Genomic DNA, 27,941 nt, shown 5'->3' with positions numbered 1-27,941 from the left:
AGGAGTTCCTGTCATTCTCACCCAGAAGGATAAACTAAAGCACAAGTCAGAAAGGCTCAGAGAGAGAGAGAGAGAGAGAGAGAGAGAGAGAGTTCCATGTGGAGAAACTTGGCCTCCAGGTAAATGCCTCCTCCGCCCATGCCAGGAACCTCTCACCATTAGTCGCCCCAACAGTGCTGCACAGGAGCCAGGCACTCAGGAGATCCCCTGGAGGGAAAGGCAGACCTGCCACTACCAGAGTCAACATCAGGCTCTTATTTATCTCAATCAAGGGGCTTTGTCCTAGTAGCTTATGTATAACTGACACTCAGCAAAAACCACCACCATGAAAGAAGTTGCCATCCGGTCTCCCTACAAGACAGTACACCGGGCCAGGGTAGGCTCTGAGCAGCTTTGAGCAACTCCATCTAAAACTTAGACTAGGACAGTGTCCAGAACCAGCCCCATCTGCTTCACTCATAGAGGAGGGGCTCCTACCACGGCTGTCTGAGGACAGTAGTGAACTCCACTGGACTGTCAGAGTGCAGGCTCACAGACCTGTGAGAAAAGCCAGCTGCTGGGCATCAGGGTACACACCTGTAATCCCAGCACCTGGGGAGAAAGCAGAAGAATCTTACGTTCAAGGTCATTCTTGGCTTCACAGAGAGCTTAGGGTCAGCCTAAGATATGTCAGCTCTTGTCTCAAACAAACACATCAACAGGAGTCGGGTAGATGTAGCTCAGAGGTAGAGCACTGTGAAGCATGGCAAGGCCTGGGGGCCCCCCAACAGCGAGAGGGGACAATTTAAAAAAGAAACAACCAGGGCTGGAAGAGATGGCTCAGTGGTTCAGAGCACTTGGCTATTTTTCCAGAGGACCCGGTCTGACTTCCAGCATCCACATGGTGGCTCACAACTGTCTGTAACTCAAGCCCCAGAAAATCCAATACCTTCTTCTGGCCTGTATGGGCACCAGGTACAGAAATACACAGGTAAAATACCCTTGCACATAAAGTAGTAATAAAGATTTAAAAAAAAAAAAAAAAAAAGGAACAAGTGAACAGCTGAGGCTACTGCAGTCTACAGCAATCAGGAGGTTTGAACTTAGCCAAACTTTTCTGACTTCCATTTGTAAGCCACCAGCTCTCCAGATACTGGTCTGTGGTCACAACCAAAAGACAATGTCCACTTACCGATAATGTATAAAACATGAGTGAGCAGATCATTTCGGTTCTACAGTCAACTCCCCAAGCCGTCATTCAATAGCTCATTAAATATTCAACAGTGACATTTGCGAGTACTAAGGAAGAAGCATTTATTTGTCTGCAAAGAACACAAAGGAACAAAAATGATGGGGAATGTACTGTGTATGTTTATCTTATTGATTGTTAAATAAAGTTCTGTTTGGCCAATGAAACAGCAAGTTAGACAGGACTAGGAGTCAAAGAGGATTCTGGGAAATGTAATAGAGAAGTGGTGATCCAGGCCGGAAGTGACATAACAAGGAGACTCATATTTGAGCAAGGAGAAACAGGAAGTGGCCCTTTTTCCACTCTGCTCTTCCTCCAGCGGCGCCATGTGAGCCACCAGCAAGAGAGGGTGCCAGCTAAAGGCATCCTCTATAAGTCTTATAAAATATATAGATTTATGATAATTAAGACTGAGCTAACAGATGAGGAATCCTAGTCATTGGTCAAGCAGCACTTGTACCTAATACAAGTCTCTCTGTGTATTAATTTGGGCCCTAACAGGGGCGGGTGGCTGACGTAAAGCTCACACGTGGCGGTTGGGCTCAGTGGCTTTTGGCAGAAAGATTTATTGTAACACAAAACAGTGCACCTGCACTTTTAAGAAATGAACTGGCCTTTCCCCAAAAGCAACTTCATTTAACAAGTGTCTCTTTAGCACAAGCTGCCTACTGTGTAGCTTGTTTTAAATGGGAATTTTAGACAACAAGCAATGTACAAAGGGCCAAGCATTTTCTTCAGTCACTTCGATAACTTCAATGGTTGCTCTCTGTCTCTCTCTCTCTCTCTCCCTCTCTCTCTCTCTCTCTCTCTCTAACCAGCTGGCCAACACCTGGCCCAGCAGTTCCCAAGCCCTACTGCTGGCTGACATGTCCCCACAGCCCTGACCCTCTATGCCTGCACACACAGATGATTCTCATAGCCAGTGTCCCAGCACTCAGCACTCCGTAAGCCCTGAGGCTCTAGCACCCCCACCTTTCATTCCCAAACCTGGCCATTCCCCTTGCATATCCCAGCCTGTCACAAGCAACATTTAGCTTGCACTTCTAAAATAAAAACCCTGAGAATCTGCTGGGTGCCGAACCAGCACCCATCTCTCCCCCACTCCCTCCCTGGTGTCCTGTGTCACTAACTTCTGCTGTTCTGTCTGCACTGTCTGGAGTCCACCCAGCTCCTTCCGACGCCCTGGATACAGCCCTGTGGAGGGAGCTCAGCTTTTTCAGCAGTTCCTACCTGTTCTATTCCCAAAGCATCCATCTGTTATTCCCAACTGCCATGCCCATGTACCCCTGTAGACAAAGTCCTTCCATGTATAGGATGTACAGGCCATCCTTACTTGCTTGTACATGTAAAAGCATTCTTTACGACATAATGCTGCTTGCCCCTGGAGAGAGGAGCTTCACAACCAAGAGACAGAGGAGGAGCTGACTCCAGGCCTCCAAAGCTCGCTGCCAGCGTAAGGAGCAGGATAGAAAACTCCTGAGAAGGCAAGAGGTGGACAAACCTGGCTATCCTGTTCTGCACACGGCTTATACTTACTATATGAACTACTTTGGAGGCAAAGGCTCTGTTTTCAGCTCCCAACAAATATCCTTTATGCTTGTCACATGGCCATGTGTGTATATTTTCAGAGAAGTGTCAACAACCACTGGCAAGTAAAAAAAAACGTTTTGGCAACTTAGTTAAAATGTTGAAAAAAGTTTTTCTCCACTAACAGAACACTGGGTCAATCAGTTTTGAATTTGAAATCACTCATCACAAACAAAAGACAAGGATGTCCTCCTAGGAGTGGGACATCCTTGATGAGACCTCATTTCACAGGGAAACTCCGAGACCTATTACCCACCAGTGGCCAAAGCTCAAGTCCAGCTTTTAGGGAACAGCTCAAGCCTGACCCAGAGCTGCTGTCCAAACACTGAAGTGAAAACACAAGCACTTTTCTGTTTGCCTCATTCAGGGCAGCCAACCTTCAGCAGCCACCTCAAATGACAATGGGCAGCCAGAACACAAAAAAACATGCTAGGTGAAAGTAGCCTTGAAAGGTCAAAACAAGCAATCAACAAAACAGTCTGTAAGCTCTTGGGCCCACCACAACACATTCTGTAGGAAGTCACTTTTGTGGACCCTGGCAACGCTGCAGTCTTGGCAGCCCTTGGGATTCACACCAAGAACAGACAGAAATTGTGGCGAGCCTGGTAAATACACACATGGTAAGTGTGACACCCTCCAGACTGACATGAAGCATACTGGAGAAAGTGATCCCCGGAGCCTGGATGAGCATCAAGCATGCAACCTTTCTGGAGGGTTCCAGGGTGCTACGTGCACAGACCCTTGCACACTCCTGGCCTGCTACAGAGTTCCTCAAGTAGTCAGCCCTAAGGAGCTATTCCAATGTAAAGAGAGGCTCACCTCACTGTCACTTTACAAGAGGACAGTGGGTAAACCCAAACAACTAAAAGTAGAGGGCCAAGTAAGTAAGTTCTGACATATAATACAGGAGGTGTGATGAACAGGGCTCGTCAGAATAGAAACATCTACACCAAAACACAGCGAACAATGCTGCTCTACAGTGTGCACACACTTGTATGTGCAAAGGCTGGAGGGAGCTGTGCTCATTACAGCCAAGGTATGTGCTACAAAGGAGGCTTCTGAGCAGGTGTTACTTTACAGCACACAACAGAAGCACTCGTTACAAAGACTAGACAATGATACTGAACCCGAGGTTCAAGTCTTCAACTAATGTGCAGATTCTCCTAACTAGTCAGCTTTACAGGAGGAGGACAGGTGAGTGCAGCTGTCTGCATCTGTACAGATTTCAAAAGAGCAATGGTACTGCTCTGCCATCTCCAGTGCTGCTTTCAGGAGAGGCAGCGGACTCCTGAGTCAAGTGTGAACAAGACAGAAAAGCCAAAGCAAGGTCTTCGCTCCTCACACAAAAGGACCTGTTTCCTCCTCCAGTGCACCCACAAATCCACAAATCCTGCTCGGGATCTTACCAAAGCACTCAGCACCTCTTTTCTTCCGTAACGATTTTAAACTAAACTGAAAGGGCTGTACCAAAGGCCAGCTCAAGTTCAAGTGAGTAGTGTCTTGCCTGTTATCAGCACTGTGACCTCTGCAGCCTTTGAGAAGGCCATGGACTTATGATTGATTTCATGAACTTTTAGCAACCATTAAGGACACGAAGCTCACATTCATAAATGCTCCTAACAGCAGCAGCACACTAGATGCCACACACCACTTTTCAAAAAGATGTGAAGTTAACACAGATTCTGAAAGATAAACACACCCCCAATTTCTTTATACATAAAATACTGTAAACTTACTTCCCAAAAACATTTTCCTGAGAAGTCTAATCCTATAGCCTAGGCATAGCTTGAGAAAAAACTTTTAGGAAAGACATGGGGGAAACTACATGAAAGGAACTTGCCATGTAGCCTCAGGTTGACATGTGTTTGATCTGCCAGAGGACATGGTTGTAGGTCACATTCTGACCTGGTGTAGTGTTCCCAGAGCCACACACCAGCACCAAGTCCACTTGGACACTGCTACAGCCATTCAGATTACATGTTGCCTAGTTTCACGAGGCCATGCTGAAACCTGGGGGACAGCCTCCCCCTACCCCAAATCCCTTCCCAACTGGAACCAATCAGAACCCTACCTTCCCTTGGGATTTAACAAGTCTTTGCAAATATCTATCTAAAAAAATATAAGCACTAAATGCTTCTAAAAGCCAGTGAGTGGCTTACTCCACAGAGAGATCCATCCAAAGCCCTCTAGAGATTACTAATGCCTTGAGGGAAGAGTGAAAGTCAGGACTGTATCACACAGAGCCCAAACTCTCCAGATTACAAACTGGTGAGCAGGAGTGAAGGCACCTCATAAACACCTCACACAAAGTGTAAATCGCCCTGCACACAGCAGGACAGGGAGAGGTGGAGCTCAGCAAACAGACATCCTCTACACCAATCTGTCTTCCAACAATGTCTGCAAGTCAGAAGGCAGCAAAGCAGCCCTTATAGCCATTCTTCTAAGGCCAAGCTTCTCACTCTTCCTCAATAATTCACACTCCTCTTTTCCCTTTGAGACAGGGTCTCACCATATAGCCCTGGCTGGCCTCACACTCAAGAGATCTTCCAACTTCTGCCTCTCAAGTGCTGAGATTAAAGCTGTGTATTACTAATAGGCCTGACTGACATTTTTCCCTTGAAAACATGTAGATTATGACACCAATCATACTTAAAGTACCGATTAAAATCTCAAAACTTACATATTTAATTACTGCAATTTAAAAATAATTTTCTTTATATAATTATATATACTGTAACTATACCAATTATCATCTGTCCAGGTAATTCCACTCCCAGGTATATACCTGAAAAGATTTAAAACACATGTGCATAGCCAAATGTGGTAGCAAGTGCCTGCAATCCAAGCACTTAAGAGGCTGAGGCAGGAGAACTGCTGAGAATTCAAGGCCTGCCTGGACTAAATAGTGAATGCCTACACACACTCCAAAATAACACCTGCTCACACAAAAGCTTATATACAAATCTGCTAAACATAATTTACTACAGCCAGTATATGAAAATACCCATGGATACCAAAAAACGAATGGATCAACAAAATGTGATACGTCCCTGAAATGTAATTTTATGCAACCATGATAAAGGATGAAATATTAACACATTCTCCAACTTCGAAAATAAGCTGAGAGAGCCAGGCAGGGGTGGCGAGTGCCTTTAATCCCAGCACTTGGGAGGCAGAGGTAAGGAGGATCTCTAAATTCAAGGCCAGCCTGGTCTACAGAGTGAATTCCATGACAGCCCTTGCTACACAGAGAAACCCTGTCTCAAAAAAACCAAAAAAGAAGAAAATAAGCTAAGTGAAAGGAAACAGCAGAGAAGACTACATATTCTAGGATTCCACTTGCACACAACGCCCAGAACAGGCAAATCCAGAGAATCTACAAGCAGCTACCAGGGCTGGGAAATACAAGCTGGGAGCAACTGCAAGTGGACAGGCTTTTTTTTTTTTTGGGGGGGGGGGGTTTGTCCTGGACTCAGACAGTAAGAAAGGCTGTACAACCTTCTGTTTTTAAAAGCTGAGTATACATTTTAAAGGGTGAGTGTCATACCATGTAACTGACTTTGCACTCAATTTTGCCTTTTATGGACACGTATTATGGGACTAGAGTGCAAGATCAGGACTCCTTGAGGAGTCAGGTGTCTCCTTTTGCCATGTAGGTCCTGGGGCCCAAACTCAGGTCATTAGGCTTGGTGGCAAGCATCTTTACCAGCTGAGCCAGCTTCCCAGCCCTTCAGCTCAGCTTAAAGCAACAAAAAGTCAAGGTCATCATCAAGTAGATTTTTTGGCAGTGGTGGCACACGCATTTAGTCCCAGCACTTAGGAGGCAAAAGCAAGCAGATCTCTGTGAGTTCGAGGCCAGCCTGGTCTACAAAACAAGTTCCAAGATAGGCTCCAAAGCTACACAGAGAAACCCTGTCTCAAAAGACTCAAACAAATGAAATAAAAGTGTAGCTCAGACACATCAAATTAACCCACGCACCCACTTCAGTTCTACATGTAGCTCACCTGGTCTTCATACTTTAAAATTCAAAAGGCGGGCACAGTGGCTCACACCTTTGATCCCAGCACTCAGGAGGCAGAGGCAGGCGAATCTCTTATGAGTTTGATGCCAACCTGGCCTTCGTACTGAGTTCTAGGTCAGCCACAGCTACATACAGGGAAGTCCTGTCTGACAGCCAGGGGTAGAAAGATGGCTCAGCAGCTAAGAGCACTGGCTGCCCTTACAGAGGACCCGGGTTTGACTCCCAGCTCTCCGGTGACAGTTAACAACCATTCAGATGTCCAGTTCTAGGAAACCCAATGTCCTCTAAGGGCACCAGTCATGCATGTGGTACATTCATGCAGGCAAAATACTCAAACACACAAAATAAATACATCTTTTTTAAAAATTAAAGCACACATACACAAAACAAACAAAAACAACAAAAAAGCCTACCAACACCACCACCCCAAAGAAAGTTTTTACAATTGGCAAGACTCACAGAAACACTTCAGAATTCTGGCTCAGTAAAAACTTGAAACCAAAGGCTGGAGTAGAAAACTGTTTTATTTTCATGTTTAGGTTCCAAGCTAAACCGTGCTTAAACAAACATCCCTCGGCTTTTTAAGAGTGGCTTAACAACTCCATTTTCAGAGGCCAGAGTTTATATGGCAAGGACCATGCCTGCCGTTTTCAAATAAACGGTTTCTGTAAACTGTGTTTAACATGAAGGGGAGTTTTTGTTGCTTTTCAGTTATGAGTCCGAGAGAATGAAGCAATTATAAACACATTCACATTCTCCCCCCCCCATCCCTCCAAATGTGACAGAGAGGCCTGTCTTTACCAATGATAAATGTGTTGCTTTGAAATCACCTATCCCTCTGAAGGCCTGTTTGGCTCATCACCAAAACATGGAAGGAATAAACCCCAAGGTTCTGAAGTCTTAGGTTCTCAACAGCCTTTTGATGCTGCTGTTGTAGCTGGGAGAATTCAGTGATGACATCAGGTGGCTTTCATGATTCCATGTACCTAGGAAGGCACAGCAAAGTAATAAAGCTACAGAGAGGAAAGAACAAGAAAAGTCCCCTCAGCTTGTGCCTGTGTGGGCTACTCCTGCTGGCCCAATAGAGAGTGAGCCTCTGCCAATTTTCCACGGGATGGGAGTGGTGCCTGGTCTCACCACACCCACCACAGCCAATTTTTCCTAAAAGAAGTCCAGTGGGGACAATAACAATGTTAGGCATCAAGTACTCTTCATCATGACTAACAGGGCACATCAGTTTCCATTTTTATTTATTTATTTATTTTGACAATTTCTCTGTATAGCTCTGGCTGGCCTAGGACTCACTCTGTAGCCCACGCTGGCCTCCAACTCAGTGATCAGCCTGCCTCTGCCTCCCTAGTGCTGAGATTAAAGGCATGTGTGCCACTATGCTCAACCAATTCCAATTTTTTAAATTTGTTTTTTTATTGTTTTTTTGAGACCAATTTTAATTTTTTAAAACATCAAAATATTTTCTTTCTCTTACAAAAGAAATTAAATTTCATTCCAACAGTTGAAGAGAGGCCCACAGTGAGTAACCAAACTGCAAGAAAGAGTCTCAATTCAGATGCAAGGTCTCACCGTGTAGACCAGTCTAGCCTTCAAGAGTCTTTTAATACGCTGGGTGTTGGTGGCGCACGCCTTTAATTCCAGCACTCGGGAGGCAGAGGCAGGCGGATCTCTGTGAGTTCAAGGCCAGCCTGGTCTACAGAGTGATTGCCAGGATAGGCTCCAAAGCTACACAGAGAAACCCTGTCTCGAAAAACCAAAAAAAAAAAAAAAAAAAAAAAAGAGTCTTTTAATACAATTCAGCTTATAACTCCTATCAGTCTGGTCTGTGATAGTGCCAATAAAGTAGAGGGAACCATCTGGTAAACTGGCTCACTGCTGCCAAAGATCAAACTCATTTGATCTTTGAAACAACTTAGGAAGTCATTTCAGGTGACTCTAAGGACAGCTTTCTGGAAGAGCTCCTCCACACAGAACAGTCCTGGAAGACTAGCTCCTCTCTGTTCTCATGCTTCCCCACTTTCAGGAGTGTGCAATTGTGTGTGTGTGTATGATTTGTCAACTAATAAATGACTTCTTGGTGACATATCTCCATCAGACCCCTAAGCACATGCCTTCTTCAGTGCCGCATGCTGGTCTACCTGCAGGACTAAAGGCTAGAGTCTGTGCAAGCCTGCCTCTATGCAATCTTCTCCAGAGAGGTTCCTTCCAGACAAGGAACCAAGATAATTTAAGCACTTAGTGCTAAATGCTAGATACAAACAGAAGGAATCTACTGGAGGTGTCTATAGCAATGCCATAGAAATGCATGCTGTTAGAGGGACAATAAGAAGTGTAACTGGCTAGCCAAAGCTGGACCTTAAGGTCTTACAGCCCACACCTTTCATCTTCTGCAGGTAAGGAACGACAGACTTTTAAGAGTCCACCCAAGAGCTGGAGGGATGGCTCAGAGGTTAAGAGCACTGGCTGCTCTTCCAGAGGTCCTGAGTTCAATTCCCAGCAACCACATGGTGGCTCACAACCATACATTAAGAGATCTGGTGCCCTCTTCTGGTGTGCAGATATACATGGAAGCAGAATGTTGTATACATAATAAATAAATAAATAAATAAATAAATAAATAAATAAATAAAGCCAGGCGTTGGTGGCGTACGCCTTTAATCCCAGCACTTGGAAGGCAGAGGTAGGTGGATTTCTGTGAGTTCGAGACCAGCCTGGTCTACAAGAGCTAGTTCCAGGACAACCTCCAAAGCCACAGAGAAACCCTGTCTCAAAAAAACAAAAAAAAAAAAAAAAAAGAGTCCACCCAAGACCACAAATCAACTACTAAGTTGCAAAGTTTAACCTTAAACTAGGCATGGTTTCTGCCAGAATGTCAAGAGCATGAAATTATGCTTGCGTTTTTTTAGAAAGGGTCTGACCACTATCTCCCATATCTTTGCAAATATGCCACAATACCAAAATAGTAGCATGTTAAAACAAAGCATTGGGATTTATTTAATACATTCAGATACAATAGTTCCCTTTCTCCTTGAGGGATACATTCAAGGCCCATAGTGGATTTCTGAACACTGTAAGTACTTTTTAAAATATATATATATATATACCCATAATAAGGTGTAATTTATAAGCTAGGTACAGTAAGATAGTAACAATATTTGTTAATACTAAAACATACTGTAATAAAAGTTATACAAGGCTGGGCGTTGGTGGCGCCCGCCTTTAATCCCAGCACTCGGGAGGCAGAGGCAGGCGGATCTCTGTGAGTTCGAGGCCAGCCTGGTCTCCAGAGCGAGTGCCAGGATAGGCTCCAAAGCTACAGAGAAACCCTGTCTCGAAACCCCCCCCCAAAAAAAAGTTATACAAATTAGTTCCCTACATCTTCAGTTCATCTGATAACCAAGATGACTCCTCAGAGACTAACTGGCGTGTAATTTAAAACGAATACAAGTAACAATGAGAAGACCTGGGGAGGCATGGCATGCTCACCTGTAGTCCTAGTACTGCAGGACTCAGGAAGCCAAGGCATGAAGGTTGCCATGTATTCCTGGCCACCCTGGGCAATATAACAAGATCCAGTCTCAAAACAAAACAGTAACAAAAGGACTCCATGGTAGATGTGCAAGATTCCATCTCATTATTCAGAATGGCATGCAATTTAAAACAGGAATGGTTTACTCCTAGGATTTTTCAATATTCTCAGACCTGAGGTACTAGAAACTACTATAACTCCCAAATTATCAATCAAATCACATGTTTTTCACACACACGATAATCAGCTTTAATAGATGAAACTTACTGGCTCATTATCCCCTCCTCTGTTGTATGACTGCAACTCCTGACATCGTTTTTTGGTGGTGCTGAGCCTTGAAGCAATGGCCTCATGCACAGCCCAAGGGAGCAGTCTACTCTGACCTACCCACAGCTAACTGTAACTTTAAAGGCAGCACAGAAGGTCACTGCAAGTGCTGCCTAGGTGACTCGCAAAGACCGCTAATGGCAGCCTCTTAAAAAGGACCCTGAGTCTAGACAGACTTCAGGTGAATTTGTATAGCTCCAAAACCTAAGCGTCTAGGGAGGTTCTCTGAACGGTTAGTACCCATAGAGCTGTCTAAATACTAAGAGGTTTTTCTCAACATAGATAAGGGAGTTACTCATCAATTAAAACGAGAAGCACCTTCTAGGCCTCATGTTCACAAATACTACATATGACAGAACCAAAACCTAAATAGTGTCATGAACTTTGAGTTACGGCACACACCTGTATCCTCAGAACTTGGGAGGTGAGGGCAGAAGGCTCAAGAGTTCAAGGTCAGCCTCCATTACACAGCAAATGGATTATAAAAAGATGCTGTCCTTCAAAAGAAAAAAAAAAAAAAAGCAAGCAGTTACTATCGCAAAAACAATTATTTGCTCCAACGCCAAATTCTGTCTTAGCATATGAAACTTTAAGTAACCAAAAACTCAATGTCACTGGAGAAGTGAAACCAAAGTGACATTTGAACCTGGAGCCAATGACAGCATGTCCTTCAATTTCAAAAGAAGAGCTTCATGAACCGAAAGAGCTTTAATGGCATACACAAAATCTGCAAGGGCATATACACGAGGCAAGTTTATGATTGCTTGAGTACTGTTTAACCCTTTGGACAGCTCTCTCCTGTCTCCTCTACCCAAAGGTGTAACTGGGATAGGTCTTAGGAAACACACCTGTGGCCTAAAAAGCTGTGACCGAGTCTCAAGGTTTTCTTGGCTGCAGCCTACAAGCAGGTCCGGCCATTCTATTTTGGGTCAAAGAGACCTTCTGCCACCCCAAGTGACCTCAAGTAGACGAGTTCGGTTTGGGGTAGAGCACAGCTGGAATTTCTAACAAGGCTAACAGTCAACCCCCCCAACCCCAACCCCAACGCCCTTCCGGAAAAGGATGGGAATCAGGGGACGGTCGAGGCAGCGGCGGGGGAGGACTGGGGGTGGGAGTGGGCCGAAGCGGGCCTGTGGGCTCCCGCTCCAGCTGTCTGTCTTCGGTCTGCTCCGGATCCCGCAGCTGGGGCTCGGCCATAGCATCAGGAGCTCGCCAAGAAGCAGGGATTCCCGGGGCGCACAGAGGGAGGAGGGAACGAGGCAAAGCGGGGTTAGCAGCCTGCAGGTGTCGCCGAGCGAGGAGGACGAGGTCGCGTGGGAGCTGTGACTAAGAGAGTGCGGCTCTGCACCGGGACAGACTGGACACATTCCCAAGGCGGTGACCTTGGGCACGTGGATCCACCGCTCTGCCCCTCAGTTTCCCCATCTCTAAAGTGGGGGGATCGGGAGGCAGAAAACCCGTCTTGGGGTGCCTGGCGGGGCGCTGCGCTCCGCGGAGGAAGCAGTGAAGCCTCGCACTCCCGAGTCCCCAGGAGGCGGACCCGGGGCCGGGGGACTCACCCAGCACGTCGGCCGAGCGGTGGCGGGCCACGAAGCACGCGTCGTCCCCATAGCACGCGCCTTTCTTGAGCAGGCCCTTACGGAAGTCCTTGCCGAAGCCGCAGCCCGCCGTCACCAGCCCGTAGTCGCCGCTGCCGCCGCCGCGCCACCGCCGCCCGCCCTTGGATCGGTCTGCGACAGGCCGCCGAGGACGGCGCGGGCCACCAGCCGCCCGTACGACAGAACCGAGAACATCGCCGCCGCCGCCGCCCCCCCGAGGAGGCGCGGGGCCCGGGGCGCCGGAGGACGCCGAGGCCCGGAGCCGGCTCTCTCCTCAGCCGCAGCAGCGCCGCCGGGGCGTTCTTCAGGGCGGTACGCACTGGCCGCCACCGCCCCTGCCCGCCGCACGGGGCCTCGTATACGCTCCGCCGCACGCACTGGAGCCAGACCGAAGTCAGAGCCGGCGGCTCCTTCGCCTCAACCAAACTGGGGTCCCGGCTGCACCCGCCGCCGCCGCCGCCGCCGCCATCTTCCGCTCCACTAGCGTGTTCCGGGCTGCGCCGGCAGCGCCGCCCCCTATCTAACCCCGCCCAGGCCCCGCCCACAAATCGCGGCTCTAGTACAAGCCCCGCCCCCTGGTTCGCAGCCCTATGTAGTCATTGGAATTGAGCGTGCGCAAAGGGTGTGGGCGCGGTGTCTCCTGGGAGCTGTAGTTCAGCAGTTATAGTTACTTTGGACTTGGCTGCCTGAGGTCCAGCATTTGCATTTCCCAGAGGACTGTAAATTATTGAGAATGAAATACTTGAGACTGGGTTTTTTTTGGGGGGGGGGTAAGTGCGGGAATTCTTTTTTTTTCTTTTCCTTATGTCTTTTTTCTCTCTTTTAGGATTTTTAAGAGTATCATGGAGCGCAGGTTGACCTCAAACTCACTCTGTTGCCAAGGTTGGCCTTGAACTCCTGATCTCCTTGCCTTCAATTTTCCAAGCGCTGGATTACAAATTATGTGCCACCATACCCTGCTTAACAATTTCTTTCACAGACACACACACACACACACACACACACACACACACACACACACCATTCCTTTACATAATGGTAAGAAACCAAGATTGTGGTTCTATACCTTACAGTATAGCAGTGAGAAACAGCAGTACACAAACCCAACATTCCGATAATTAAGTTACCTTGAAAGCCCCATGTCTGAAACGTCTGTGCCCCCGATCCTAAGCTTGACAGTCTACCTGGCCAAGTTGGTTGTCTCCCTGCTTCTAATTTGGACACTGGAGAGCCCAGAACTGACAATGATGGGATCTCTCTCTCTCTTCTGCTACAACTGCTGCCTCTTCTCAAGGGGTCTATCTCTTGGCAGAAAGAAAGAGCTGGGCATGATGGCACATATCTTGAATCCCTGACAGTTGGGAGGCAGAGGTAAGCAGGTCTGCAAGTTTGACGCCAGCCTGATTGACATAGTGAGTTACAGGGAACATAGATCCTCTCTCTCTCTCTCTCTCTCTCTCTCTCTCTCTCTCTCTCTCTCTCTCACACACACACACACACACACACACACACACACACAGGAGGAGGAGGGAAAGAGGGGCCACTTAATTTCTTTTCTAAAGCCCTCAGCCTAGCTCAAAGGTATCAAGCAACCCTTCTCCAAATATTGACTATTATAAGTTATTTCCCTCAGAAATTTCAGTTGAATAACAGCTAGGATTCTTTTTCTTTTTCTTAAGGGAATTTTTTTAGGATTTATTTGTTTTAATTTTATGTGTATGAGTGTTTTGCCTGCATGTGTGTCTGTATGTCATGTGTGTGCAGTTGTCCATGGGAGCCAGAAGAAAGCACTAGATCCCTTAGAACTAGAGGTACAGAAGTTGTGAGCTGCCTTTTAGGTGATGTTACTCGAACCCAGGTCCCCTAGAAAAGCAGCCTCTCCTCTTAACTGCTGAACTATCTTTCCATCCATAATTATTTTATTCTTAAGACAGGGTCTCCTGTAACTTAGGCTGACCTTGAACTCACACCAGATCCACATGCCAATCGCTGGACATTACAGGCACACACTAACATGCCCAGTTTAACTCATATGTAATGTTATGTGTGCATGGATATATAAACATTCAGGTTTCACACCTCAGCCAGTGAGCGTGGTATATAATCTAGGTCCCAAATACCTTTTCTACCTTTTCGGTGTTTGTTGCTGACTGGCCTCCTGTTGAGCACACAGCCACCGCCATACCTCTGTCCTTAGTCTTTCTTCTATGACTTAAGATGTAATTCCGTAACTGTCTTGTGTTTTCTGCTGTGTTCTCAGGCCACTTGGGCAAACAGTCGATAGTTCCTTCAATGAATGAGTATTTCACCACAATCCAGGTTCCTTAGGGGTAGGAATAAATCGGCATCATATTGTCAGGGTTTAATATAATGCCTGACATACAAGAGGGGAGTTGGGTAAAAGAGCAATGGGCTTGGAATCATACATAATAAAAGGATGGAAGGAAATGGTTAGAGAGATGGGATTCACAAATAAAACTGGCCTGGCCTTTAGTAACCCAGTATGCAATAATTTTAGTTTAACTTATTGTGCCACCACCGCCCAGCGAGGCATACATTCTCTAATAAGAACTTTAGTTTAACTTATTGTGCTCAAGTGTGTGTTTGCATGTATGATTTTTGTGCACACTTGCATACACATGGTATGGGGAGCTGGGGCATGCTATAGTGCAAGTTTGCTGTCAGAAGGCAACTATCAGGAGCTGGCTCTCTTCTGCCACCTTTACACGGATTAGAGACCAGACTCAGGTTTCCAGGGCTGCACAGTAAGTGCCTGTACCTGCTGAGCCATCTCTCAAGCTCCATAGTTTTTTTTAAATAATTTATTTAATTTTATTTTATGTGCATTGGTGTGAAGATATCAGATCCCCTGGAACTGGACAGTTGTGAGCTGCCATGTGGGTGCTGGGAATTGAACTCAGGTCCTCTGGAAGAGCAGTCAGTGCTCTTAACCTCTGAGCCATCTCTCCAGCCCGAGCCCCATAATTTCTAACTGTAGCATAAAAATATCTCATCCAGGAATGTTTTGCCTTTTCCCAGATTCACTTCAAACAGGATTCCAGCTACTTTGGGTATTCCTATTTAATGTTCTTTTTAAAAAAAAATATAGTTTCTTTTCTTTTTTTTTTTTTTTTTTTTTTTTTTTTTTTTTTTTTTTTGGTTTTTCAAGACAGGGTTTCTCTATGGCTTTGGAGGCTGTCCTGGAACTAGCTCTTGTAGACCAGGCTGGCCTCGAACTCACAGAGATAAGCCTGCCTCTGCCTCCCGAGTGCTGGGATTAAAGGGGTGCACCACCACCACCCGGCAAAAAATATAGTTTCTTAACACCTAGGGTCCTGCCAATTACCCACTCAACACACATTACTGTGTCACCCTAATTACTCTCATCCTTAAACACTTTGGCAGTTCACAGTGTGCCCAAATCCAAGCTTCTGGAACTCAAAGGTTTCCATCGGAATTAAGCCTGATAAATCACTTCCCATAGTGCGTGCCATGTGGTTGGATATGCAGATAAAATAGAAGTTCACTTTTGGAATAAAAAGGAAAGCATTCACACCTTGCTATATATGTGTATCTATGCTACAAGCATTGGTGCATGTCCAGAAGAGGGGGCAGTGCCTCTCTGGAATCCTCTGCTTGGCATTTCTGTCTCTGTCAACTGAGCTGAAGGTTGCTCTTTAAACCACATACACCACTTGCCAGTCCCAGCCAGTCAGGTAATCCTACCCCAAGGACAAGCTTTTTTAAGATGGTATGTCAACCCCTATTCCTTGCCTTGTCCGACTCCTGCAGACCAGTCAAACTTATTTTCAAGGCGTGTATAATTACCCAATTTCCGTGTCAGTCACAAGAACCGGTTGGATTGGATCAGTGGGAACACAGGTGGCTCACTTGCCTGGCATTTGTGGTAACCTACGTTCCAAAGAAGCCAGCAATCTCTGCCATGATGGGGCTGCTGGTCTCAGTGTGGTGACTTTGGGGCTCATGTGCCTTGAGTTTGAAGCCTCTGAGATCCTGCTGTCTTGTTGCTAATGAGGCATGTGGTTAACAGTCCATTCTCAAACTTCCTGTGTGCTTTCAAGTTTTGAGGGGGTGGGGGGTTAGAGAAGAGGTTCCCTGGAATCATTGGTTCTAGCCCCAGCTGTGAAGTTTCACGAGAGAATAGGACTTTGCAAAACACCTCTCTCTGCCCTCCCCTCGGGACACAATTCAGATTTGACATTTTGCTGGACTTGAGAAACCCTTAGCCAAGTTACATTCCTAGCACTTCAAGGATTCCTAGGAGGTCAGTTGCTACTCTCAGAGGCCAAGAAGTGGTGAAAATATCATCTGGGCTTTCGGGCCACCTCTGTAGCATTAGGATTTGCATAAGGATTGCCACAGCCTCAGCTCCTAAAGAAAGAAGAGGCATTTTTATTTTATTTTATTTTATTTTGTTTTTGGTTTTTCGAGACAGGGTTTCTCTGTGGTTTTGGAGGCTGTCTTGTAGACCAGGCTGGTCTCTAACTCACAGAGATCCGCCTGCCTCTGCCTCCCGAGTGCTGGGACTAAAGGCATGTGCCACCACCGCCCAGCGAGGCATATATTTTCTAATGAGAACTTCCTGCCAGGCCAGGTCAAAGATCTCTTCTCTTCTCCTTGCTAGCCTAACCTAAAGGAACACTTGCCATTAATTGGTGGTAGGGTTTCTCAACATTGTTGCTATTGATGTTTGGGACAGGAGTGTCTTTGATGGAGAGGGTGCCTTGGATACTGGAGGTGACAAGGAGCAGCATCCCTGGCTTCTACCCATGAGATGCTGGAAGTACCCTGCCACTCCCAGAGGGATAAATGAAAATATCTAAGCTGTTGTCGGATACCCACCCTGGGGATACAATGGCTCCTGGTTTAGAACCACTGAGTTATGGTAATACCCAGCACCACACAAACCAACTATACTTGTACTCTCTTAACTCAGAAGTCATCCCCTGCTATATAGTGAGTTCCGGGCCAGCACAGGCTGCTTAAGACCCTTTGTTCTGGCTGGGCGTTGGTGGGGCACATCTTTAGTCCCAGCACTCTGGATGCAGAGGCAGGTCGATCTCTGTGAGTTCGAGGCCAGCCTGGTCTACCAAGCGAGTTCCAGGACAGTGTCCAAAACAATACAGATAAATCCTGTCTCGCAAAAACAAACAAACAAACAAAAAGACCCTTTGTTTTGTTTTGTTTGAGAGACAGGGTTTCTCTGTGTAACAGTCCTGGCTGTCCTGGGACTCTCTCTCTGTAGACCAGGCTGACCTTGACCATGAACTCACAGAGACTCACCTGCCTCTGCCTCCTGAGTGCTGGGATCAAAGCCCCTTTCTGAAAGATGAAGCAAAAATCAGGAGGAGGGGGGATTGTTATGCCAAAGGCAAGGCAGAGTGAGACCGAGGAAGAATGAACTTTCTAACGTGGTTTAGAATTAAACCCAGGATTTAAAAGAATCCAGTGACAGTGAGCAAGGAAGGTCAGTTAGACTATACCTCGTGCTCACAAAAAGGATTGCACGTATGTGTACACGTGACAATGAGAAAGACCTTCAAAAACCTTTTCAGTGAAAGAAGCTAGGTCTGTCAAGATGGCTTTGTGGGCAAAGGAGCTTGCTGCTACAACTGATCATTTGTTTCTATCCCTGGGACCCAAACTGTACAGGGAGGGAATCCATTCCTGAAGGTGGTTTTCCAACTTCTCCATATGTGCTGAGACATATTCTCATTCAGACATACAATAGAAAAGTAATAGATTAATAAAAAAAAAGACATGGGTAGGGTGGTGCACACCTTTAATCCCAGCACTCAGGAGGCAGAGGCAGGTGGATCTCTGAATTCCAGGACAGACAGAGCTACATAGAGAAAGCTTCCATTTCTACAAATGTTCAGAATAGTTAAGTCCATCCAGTGAGAAAACAGATTAGTGTTGCCAAGTCTGATGGGAGAGGCAGCTGGAGAGTGAGTACAAGTTTGCTCTGGGGGACTTCAAATTCTGGAATCCCATAGTAACAATGGTGGCATAGCCCTATAAAGTCCATAATAGCCATTGAATAGTAGACTGTAAAGAGAACTTCGTGGAGTGTGAATTATATGTCAATTAAAAAGGCCCTACACAGAGTCACCCATGCCAGTCTGGGGGCACACAAATGCCAACCCAGGTACTCCGTGCTTCATTTATTTACTTAGCACTTATTCAGTGGTTCTTGGGATTGAACCTAAAGCCTCAAGCAGGCTAGGTGTAATGCTTAATGTTGAGTGCCAACTTGTTGGGATCTAGACTCAGCTCGGAGACAAACCTCAGACATGAGGAATTTCTAGACAAGGTTAGTTAGGTGGGAAGTTCCACCCTAAATGTAACGCCACTCCATTGGGCGGGGTTCCCACGTTGGATAAAAGGGAGAAGGCCCGCTGAGCACCGGCGATCATCTCCCTCTGCTTCCCGACTTCAATGTCAAGATTTTCAGCTTCTACTAAGTGAGTTCCAGGGAAGAACTAAGAGCCTCAGCTTTTACCTGCAAAGCCATCTCTCTGGCCCCGCCTTATGGGTATCACATGACCACCTACCTCAAGCTCCTTCCCCCAGGGCTTCTCTGTCATGGTGAACTGTACCCTCAAACTGTGACCCAAACAAGCCCTTTCTTCATGAAATTGCTTGTGTTCCGTATTTTATTACAGCATCGAGAAAAGTATCTAACACACCAAGCAAGTGTTGGCCCATTGGGCTACATCCCCAGCCCCAAACCCCTCCCCTCTTTAATTATTTTGAAACGGGCGTTTCCTGACTTTACCAGGCTCCCTTGAGCCCACAGCCCTCCTGCCTCAGCATCCTGAGTAACTGAGATTTTAGGTCTGCATCACTAGACCTGGCTGCCAAATGCTTTTATTATCCCAGTTAATAGTAGTGAAATAGTGGTAAGCCGGAGCTGGGTTGTGTCATACACTGAGCATGCCTACAGCATCTCCGATGAGATATTGAAACCTTAGTGGCTCCTTAGGTCATCGCCCAGTCACTCTTGAAAATGCTTTACTATTGCCAACTCTGAATTCTATGCTTTAAAAACAAAATCAACTGAACAGTCCTGTCGGCTCTTGGTCATAATATTTATTTTATTCAGTGACTGGGTAAAATTGGGGTTTCCCAAGAGCAGGGAATCGTATCCATTGTATCTGTTCCTTGCAGCACTTTATCTCAAGGGCCCAGTGGAATGCCTGCTATTTAACAGACACTAAGTAAACATCTTAAAATGACAGACTAGACTGTGTAAACCTTTGAGGTCATACGGAACAAGCAACCTGTTTTACAGCTGAGAGAAGGGGTTGAATAAAAAGTTATCCCACGGTGGCTTAGAGGCATGTTTGTAATCCCGAGACTCGGGAGTCAGAGTCAGGCGGATCTCTGTGAGTTCGAGACCAGCCTGGTCTACAGAGCGAGTGCCAGGATAGGCTCCAAAGCTACACAGAGAAACCCTGTCTCGAAAAAAACAACAACAAAAAAAAAAAAAAAAAAACAGGCTTGGGGTTGTGCACCTACAATCTCGTTGCTGGGGAGGCAGAGACAGGATCCCTGCTGCTCACTGGTTGGAGAGCCACTGAGGAAGACATGTGACATCACTTCCGGCCTCTGTTCTCACAGGTATGGAATATGGCAACCCATACACAAAGTGGAGACCTGACCCAGCTCTGGGTCAGAATCAGCACACCGTATTCTCTTGGCCATAATCATTGGTCGAAAGAGGGAGCACCTGACTAGCATCAAACCAAAGAAACCGATTTTGGGATTGTGTAGAAAGTAGAAGGACTTGCTGGCCCCCTGAGCAGGTGAGATGCAAACTTGGGACTCTGAGGGACGCCACTTCGGCTTCTCGGGAAGAACCAACTGTGACAGTCATTGAAGCCCCTTCTGAGAGCCAGTCTCACTCAAAGGAGGACCAATCGCAAATCACAGGAGGTCCCCCTAGAACTTAAGCCTCCCGCTTTGACTTGCAAAACAAAGAGTCCTGACAGACACACACCACGTGACCAGCTCCCTTGGCTACCCTAACAGTCAAGAACAAAGTTCCCACAACAAAGGCGGCTGTGAGGAGGGAGCTTCTCCACCTATTTGCATAGAGAGGGAACAGGTGCCTCTCAGCCGAGAAACCACTGAAGGAAATTCTGACTTCCGGCAATCTTCTGATTGGAGGGGTTGGACAAGATGTTGGGTGTGTATCCTGTCCCTTCCTCCTTTTTCTTTCTCTAGCTGTCCTGACCTTCAGACACACGCCTTATTTGGATAACCGTGGAACCTGTAGATACCTAGTTCCTGAAGTAACCCAGCCTGGGACTGGCAAAGTCAGTTTGATCCCGAGGGAGCCTGTGTCTGACCAAGCCGGGTCTCCTATGAGATTTGCACACAGAGCTCAGATTTCTAGTGTATTGATTTGCACAGCAATGTTACCAGTACGTGTCTCCCCACGAAACCCAACGAGTTCACTGATGTTTCTCTTTTGAAGGGGCAGACACGAGGACCAAGCCTGGGGGATGAGGGGAGCTCATCACACAAAGGTCAGATTTTTGGTGCAATCGGGGTCTTGAATTTATTTATTTTTTTAATTTATTTATTAGTTCTAGTTAGGGAACAGGCTTGTTTCACATTTCCCTTCTCCCTCTCTCTCCCCTCACCCCATCCCCTCCCCACCCCAGCCTACCCCCACCCCATCCACCCACCACTCCCCAGGCAGGGTAGGGCCCTCAACGGGGGCTCTGCAAAGTCCACCAAATCTTCCTGTGCTGGGCCTGGGCCCTTCCCCATGTGTCCAGGGTCAGAGTGTAACCCTTCACGTGGGATGGGCTCTCAAAGTCCCTTCTTGCACCAGGGAAAAATACTAATCCACTACCAGAGGCTCCCTGGAGTGCGGAGGCCTCTTTATTGACATCCATGTTCAGGGGTCTGGATCAGTCTTGTACTGGCCTCCCAGTCTTGTACTGGGAGTGATGTGCTCTCCCTTGTTCAGGCCAACTGTTCCTGTGGGTTTCTCCAACCTGGTACAGACCCCTTTGCTCTTCACTCCTCCCTCTCTTCAACTAAATTCCCGATTTCAGCTCAGTGTATATCTGTGGATGTCTCTGCTTCCATCAGCCACTGGATGAGGGCTCTTGTTCCTGGGTCAGTCGGCGGAAAGGGCGGGGTCTTGGATTTAAAGGTAACTTAACTGTGGATTCTGGGTCTAGGTGGTTTGAGATAGCTGAAGTTGTTCTGCTGGCTTGTAACTGGCAAAGATCTAAGCACGAGGACTTCTGGGGCTGGCCTTGACCTCACCCATGGGGGCACACAGCCTTTGACCTCAGGAGGCAGCTGGGGCCAGGACTGGATGATTGGCAAAAAGCCTATCTGTCCCAGAGGAGGCCTGCCTAAAACTGCTAGGTGCCAGTGGGCAGAGATTTCACTGCCTGCAGCGTCTTCCAGACAAGCTACATACCCCTAGCCATGGATATAGGTGTATTTGAACATAGCATATTAGTACGTTTTTATTAATGAAAACAAAAGAGGCAGGCAGGGTGACCCTTTCGGTAACATTAGCACTCGGGAAGGCAATGGCAGGAAGATGACAAATTTGAGGCTAGCCTGGGCAACGTAGTGAGACCCTGCCTGAACATACTTTTTTTTTTTTTTTTACATTCATTAATTGTATATATGTGTGCACGCACATGCCATGACTTGGGTATAGTGGTCAGATGACAACCTTCAAGAATCAGCTCTCTCCTTCCACTATGTATAAAGGATCCTCCCCACAAAAAAAAAAAAAACAAAAAAACAAACAAACAAAAAAAACAGGGTGCTAACACAAGCCCAAGGTACAGGAAGTCTGCTGCCCCTGAAATTCCTGGAACACAGCTAAACCACCTCACATACCCAGAGGCTGCAAAAACAGGCAATTTGACACATCTTCAAAAACCTGTTTATCCAGCAAAACAGTTTCTGGCTCAGGGGAGCCATGACCACTTCCTACTCTAAATTACAAATGCTGTCCTCAGACTGCATGGCAGTTCTCCTGCTCCAGTACGTCTGTGGGTACAAACCCCTCTCAGTCCAGTAAAAGTTGGCTTTTACAGGGGAGATGGCTCAGCAGGTAAAGGAGCTTGCCATCAAGTGTTGATGACCTGAGTTCAATCCCACGAACCTCAGGGAGGAAAGCCAGAACTGACCTCTGTCCTCACATGCCCCCAAACAAATACACACAAAAAGTTGGCTCTTGCCTTTAAGGTGGATCTAAGTTTTCATTCTTTCATTTCCCACTGCCACTTTAATTCTTACTATGTGGATCTCTGGGAACAAACTGGAAGTTATCAGGCATGGTAGCAGGCACTCTAATTTTCTGAGCTATCTCAGCAGCCCCGTCCCCATCTTTTAGGTATTGCTGGGGACTGAATTCATGACCTCCCAAATGCTAGACAAACACTGCCCTTGTACTACTCCCAGCCCTTTCTGCCTCAAAGTAAATAAATTAATAAAAATTTTGAAATTAAAATAATAAAAAGGGTTGAGGGTGGTGGCACTCATTTCTAATCAAAGCACTGGGGAGGCAGAGGCAGTCAGATCTCTGTGAGTTCAAGGCCAGCCTGGGGGCTGGAGAGATAGCTCATTGGTTAAGAGTACTGGCTGCTCTTCAGAGGTCCTGAGTTCAATTCCCAGCTTTCACATGGTAGCTCACAACCATCTATAATAGGATCTGATTCTCTCTTCTGTCTGGTGCCCCCTTCCATCATGCAGGCATACATGCAAATAGAGCACTCATATACATAAATAAATAAATATTTCAAGGCCAGCCTGGTCTACATAGAGAGTTCCAGGCCAGCCAGGACTACCTGCTGAGACCATAAATGTGGAACATATGAAAAGAAGACAAGTGAAAGCAGGTCCTTGTCTTTCCACAGGAAGCAGAAAATGAAAGCCCAAATGCTTAAGCTGTTGGGGGAGGGGGGGACGACTGATGCCTGAGAGCCTCAGGCAGATGGAAACAGGCTTGCTCCGGACAGCAAGGAGGACTGAATTATTCTTAAAGATATGCTCCTGCCAGCCAGGCATTGGTGGCACATGCCTTTAACCCCCAGCACTTGGGAGGCAGAGTCAGGTGGATCTCTGTGAGTTTGAGGTCAACCTGGTCTACAGAGCAAGTTCCAGGACAGCTTCCAAAGCTACACAGAGAAACTCTGTCTCCGAAAACAAACAAAAACAAACAAACTAAAACTATGCTCCTGTCACCTGCCAGTATCGGAAAGAGCAGAGGCCTAGGATGGAAGCAATCTCTCCCAGGAGATAGATTTGGCTGGCAGGTGTGAGAGGGAAAAGCTTTTAAGGCCCCCTGAGAGACTTTAAGGGAAAAAGACCCACAAGTCTTAGGAAACCAGAGAAGCAAAGAGCAAAAGTTCAAGGTCAGGGCTAAGAAATGACTCAGCAGGTAAAGGCACTTGCCACCAAGTCTGATGACCTGAGTTTGATCCTTGGAACCTGCAAGTTATCTTCTGGTCTCTATATTTGCACTATGGCATCTGTGTAAACACAAACACACAGGCAATGTAAATTTTTTTCATAAAGAGTTCAGAGCCAGCCCAAACTACATATGGAGACTCTGTGTCAAAATAGAAGTTAATTTGATTCCTTACTTCATATACAAATTCCACAAAATGAGCCGGGTGGTGGTGGCGTGGTGGTGGCACACATCTTTGATCCCAGTGCTTGGGAGGCAGAGGCAGGAAGATCTCAATGAGTTTGAGGCCAGCCTGGTCTACAGAGATAATTCCAGGACAGCCAGGGCTACACACAGAGAAACCCCATCTTGAGGATGGGGGTAGGGGTGGAAAGCCAACCCAAAACTAAACAAATAAATTCCACAAAATGAAGAAGAACTAAAGGGAAAAGAGAATAAACTCCAGGCAGTAAAAACAAATTTTTAAAAATTTTATTTATTAGGCCAGGCATTGGTGGTGCATACCTTTAATCCCAGCACTCAGGTGGCAGAGGCAGGTGGATCTCTGTGAGTTAGAGGCCAGCCTGGTCTACAGAGCAAGTGCCAGGATAGGCTCCAAAGTTACACAGAGAAACCCTGTCTCGAAAAACCATATATATATTCTATATACATTGGTGTTTTGCTTTGCTTGCAGGTATGTCTGTATGAGGGCATCCCCTGGAGCAGGAGTTATAGACAGCTGTGAGCTGCCATGTGGTTGCTGGGAATTGAACCTGGATCCTCTGCAAGAGCAGTCAATGCTCTTAACCACCGAGCCATCTCTCTAGCCCCCAGAAAGAGGAAAATTGTAATACTTTATCATGTAAATTTTTTTTCAAGACAGGGTTTCTCTGTATTGTTTTGGAGACTGACCTGTAACTCCTTCTGTAGACCTGGCTAGCCTGGAACTCACAGAGATCCGCTTGCCTCTGCCTCCCAAGCACTGGGATTAAAGGCACATGCCACTATAGCCCAGATACAATGTAAATTTTTATCTTTTATTTCGCGCAAGCGTGCGTGCGTGTGTGAGTGTGTGTGTGTGTTTGAAGGTCAAAGGACAACTTCGTGGGGTTGGTTCTCTCCCACCTTTATGCCTTTATGTTGGTCCCAGGGATCTAACTCCAATTACGGAGTTGTCTGGAAAGCTCTTCCCAATTGTGTCATCTCATTGTTCATTTGTTAAAAACCATTATTGTTTATTACATTTATGTAATTAGTGGGTGTACACATGTACATTCACATGTGAGTTTGTATGTCCTTGTGTCCATTTTGCTCCTTCCACCATGTGGGGTTCAGGAATTGAATTCAGGTTGTTGGGCTTGTATGTCAAGTGTCTTAACCCACTGAGCAATCTTGCTGGCCCCTAGTTTGCTTTGTGTGACCAGGTTTCAGTGTGTAGCTCTGGTGGCTTCAACTTCTCTATATAGACTATGCTGGCCTCAAGCTCATGGAGGTCTGCCTCTCCAGTGCTTGAGTAACACATGTATGCTACCACAACTGGCATAAACCCACTCTTAAAATTACATTTATTTATTTGGCATGTGTGTGCCATGTTGTCTTGTATAGAGAGGTCAGAGGATATCTTGAAGAAGTAGATTCTCTCCTTCCATCTTTGTATGGGTTCCAGGGACTGAACTCAAGTCATCAAGCTTGGTAGCAGGCACCTTTACCCACTGAACAATGCCACCAGCCCTAATCTTTTGTTCAAAGGTAAAACCTCAGGGCCGGGGTGTGGCTCAGTCGTAGAGCACTCATCTTGCATGCAGAAGGTTATGGACTCAAGCCCCAGTACCTGGTCTCACCCCACTACACCATAAAAGAGAAAAAGAAAAAGAAAGGATGGAAAGAAGGAAGAAAAGCCATGTTTTTTCCTTTTTTTGTGTGTGCCTGATACTCAAAGAGGTAGAAAAGGGTACAGGATCTCCTAGATTCCAAGAACTGGAGTTACAGATGGATAGGAGCTGCCATGTGGGTACTGGGAACTGAACCTGAGTCTTCTTTGAGAACAACAAATGCTATTAGCCACTGAGCCATCTCTCCAACCAGTTTGGGCTATTTATTTCTTAGGGTCTCACTCTGTATCCCAAACTGGCCTGGAACTCACTGTGCAGCCCAGGCCAGACTCAGACTCAGCAACCCTCATCTCAGTCTCCTGAAGTAGGAAGGGAAAACATAGGCATAGTGCATACGGCCAAGAAAGAATTCATATTTAGGGACTGAAGAGATGGCTCTGGGGCTAGGAGAACTTACTGCTCTTTCAGAAGACCCAAGTTCAGCTCCCAGCACTCCCATTTGTAACTCCAGCTCCAGAGGTCAGACACATGTGCACAGAGAAGGAACTGCTATCTAGAATACACAAATAACTGAACATTAATAAAGAAAAGGTAAAAACAGAGGAAGTTTAAATGCCCACAATGCAGCTTAGGAAAAAAAAAAATCCTTGTATCCAATAAATAGGAAGAGATCCCCACTCCAGAGAGTCCACAGGGGATGCCTGCAGTACACAGACTAGCTCCAACAGCATATGGGAGAGCTCTTGACTTTGAACCAAGACTTTGATGAAACAAGCAGAATGGAAATTGAAGAGAAGGCTGCACAGTATGAGAACCTGAGTTCAAGCCTCAGAACTGAGGTGTTGAAATTTGGTGAGTTGTTTACAGTCCCTCAGACAGGTGGATTCCTGGGCCTCACTGGCAGGGCAGTCTAGACTGGCTGGCAAGCACCAGGTGAATGAGAAGCCCTGTGTCAAAATGGGCAGTGCCTAAGGAACAACAACAAAGGTTAGCCACACACACACACACACACAGACACACAGACACACAGACACAGACACAGACACACACACACACACACACACACACACACACACACAGAGGGAGGGAGGGAGGGGGAGAGGGAGAGAGGGAGAGAGGGAGAAGACATTTCACCCTTCAGGGAAGCTCATCAGACAGGAAGTAAGCAACTCAAAATGGCTTCAGGAAGTTCCTAAAACTGACCAGATTCACTAGCCCCCACTCCCAAGCATACATAAGCAGGAAGAACTGTTGAAAGTCATTCTAACCAGCTGAGTTCCTGGAAAAGATCCACTCTAGCCTGTTAAGCTGCCTGCAGGTTGTGCAGTGTTCCAGGTTTCTAGGTTTTGTGAGCTGTCAGCCATGGTGGGTTGGGCTTTAGTGACACAGCAGCTGTGTTTGAGTCATTTCTGCTTCTGTAAGTAACCCCTTGCCAATATTCCTGTAAACAACCCCAATGAAACCAAGTTGGACTTTGGTCTGTCATTGGTTCCCTCCCTACTGAGGGTGAGTAGACATATATATATATATATATATATATATATCCCCAGGAATAGTTTCAAAGGACACATAGGGAAAACCCTGTCTCCATGGTGGGTCCGGTGGGTGGGTTGGAGGGAGCCAGAAGTTCAGACCTGGGTGAACTTGGACAAGATGAAGTGACTTCTTCCATAGGTCATTTGGGTGTTACAGAAAGAATTTGGCCTATTTGGGGTGTGGAGTGATGCAGTGTGGGGAGAAGTCATGTGGTCTTCCTTTTGGTCCTTGCCTCTGTCCCACCACCCAGAATTTCTTTCTCACCCCAGTCAGTCTCAAATCCCTCTTTCCTTCCCCTCCCACTCTGCTCTTTGTCAGTTAACAGGCCTTACTGTTAATTACTAGGGACATCAGAAGAGTGAGAAGCCAGAATGTCAAAAAACGAAAACATGACTCATTCAAACATACTTCAGGAAGGTATTCTACTTGCCAAAGACCAAACAGTTAAGGTGGTGAATCTAGCCAGGCCTGATGGTGCAGAACTTTGATCCCAGAACTCCAGAGGCAGAGGCAGGTGGAGCCTTGTGAATCTGAGGCCAGCCATAGTGAGTTTCAGGACAGCCAGGGCTACATAGTGAGACCCTGTCTCAAAAACAAAACAAAACAAAACAATGGCAAAATCACTTCAAACGGGGCAATCTGAGAAGCAGGACACTCAGCTCTAACAGATATGAAACTCGTTAACCTCCTGTACGGTGATGAAGGCATTAAACACACTGGGTTTTCTTTTGTTCCTCCTAAACCCCTGAGAAATTATTCATCCCTCTCCCAGGCGATAATCGGAGCCCTATGCCTGCCACAGTGTGGACTGT

The 27,941-nt window shown here is 46.5% G+C and overlaps 1 protein-coding gene across 1 annotated transcript in view; it reads right to left on the bottom strand.

The window, feature by feature from the left end:
• Window positions 1-12,796, bottom strand: part of Pptc7 (protein phosphatase targeting COQ7) — a 35,946-nt gene extending 23,150 nt beyond the window's left edge. The window contains 2 exon segments of the mRNA XM_027414054.2: window positions 12,265-12,415; window positions 12,418-12,796. Of these exon segments, the coding sequence (XP_027269855.2) occupies window positions 12,265-12,415; window positions 12,418-12,498 (232 nt within the window). The 5' untranslated portion in view covers window positions 12,499-12,796.
• Between the last annotated feature and the right edge of the window lie 15,145 nt (window positions 12,797-27,941).

Source organism: Cricetulus griseus, chromosome 4, assembly GCF_003668045.3.
Source record: "Cricetulus griseus strain 17A/GY chromosome 4, alternate assembly CriGri-PICRH-1.0, whole genome shotgun sequence".
Classification (NCBI taxonomy): Eukaryota; Metazoa; Chordata; class Mammalia; order Rodentia; family Cricetidae; genus Cricetulus; species Cricetulus griseus.
This window is presented reverse-complemented; position numbering and strand designations above follow the sequence as displayed.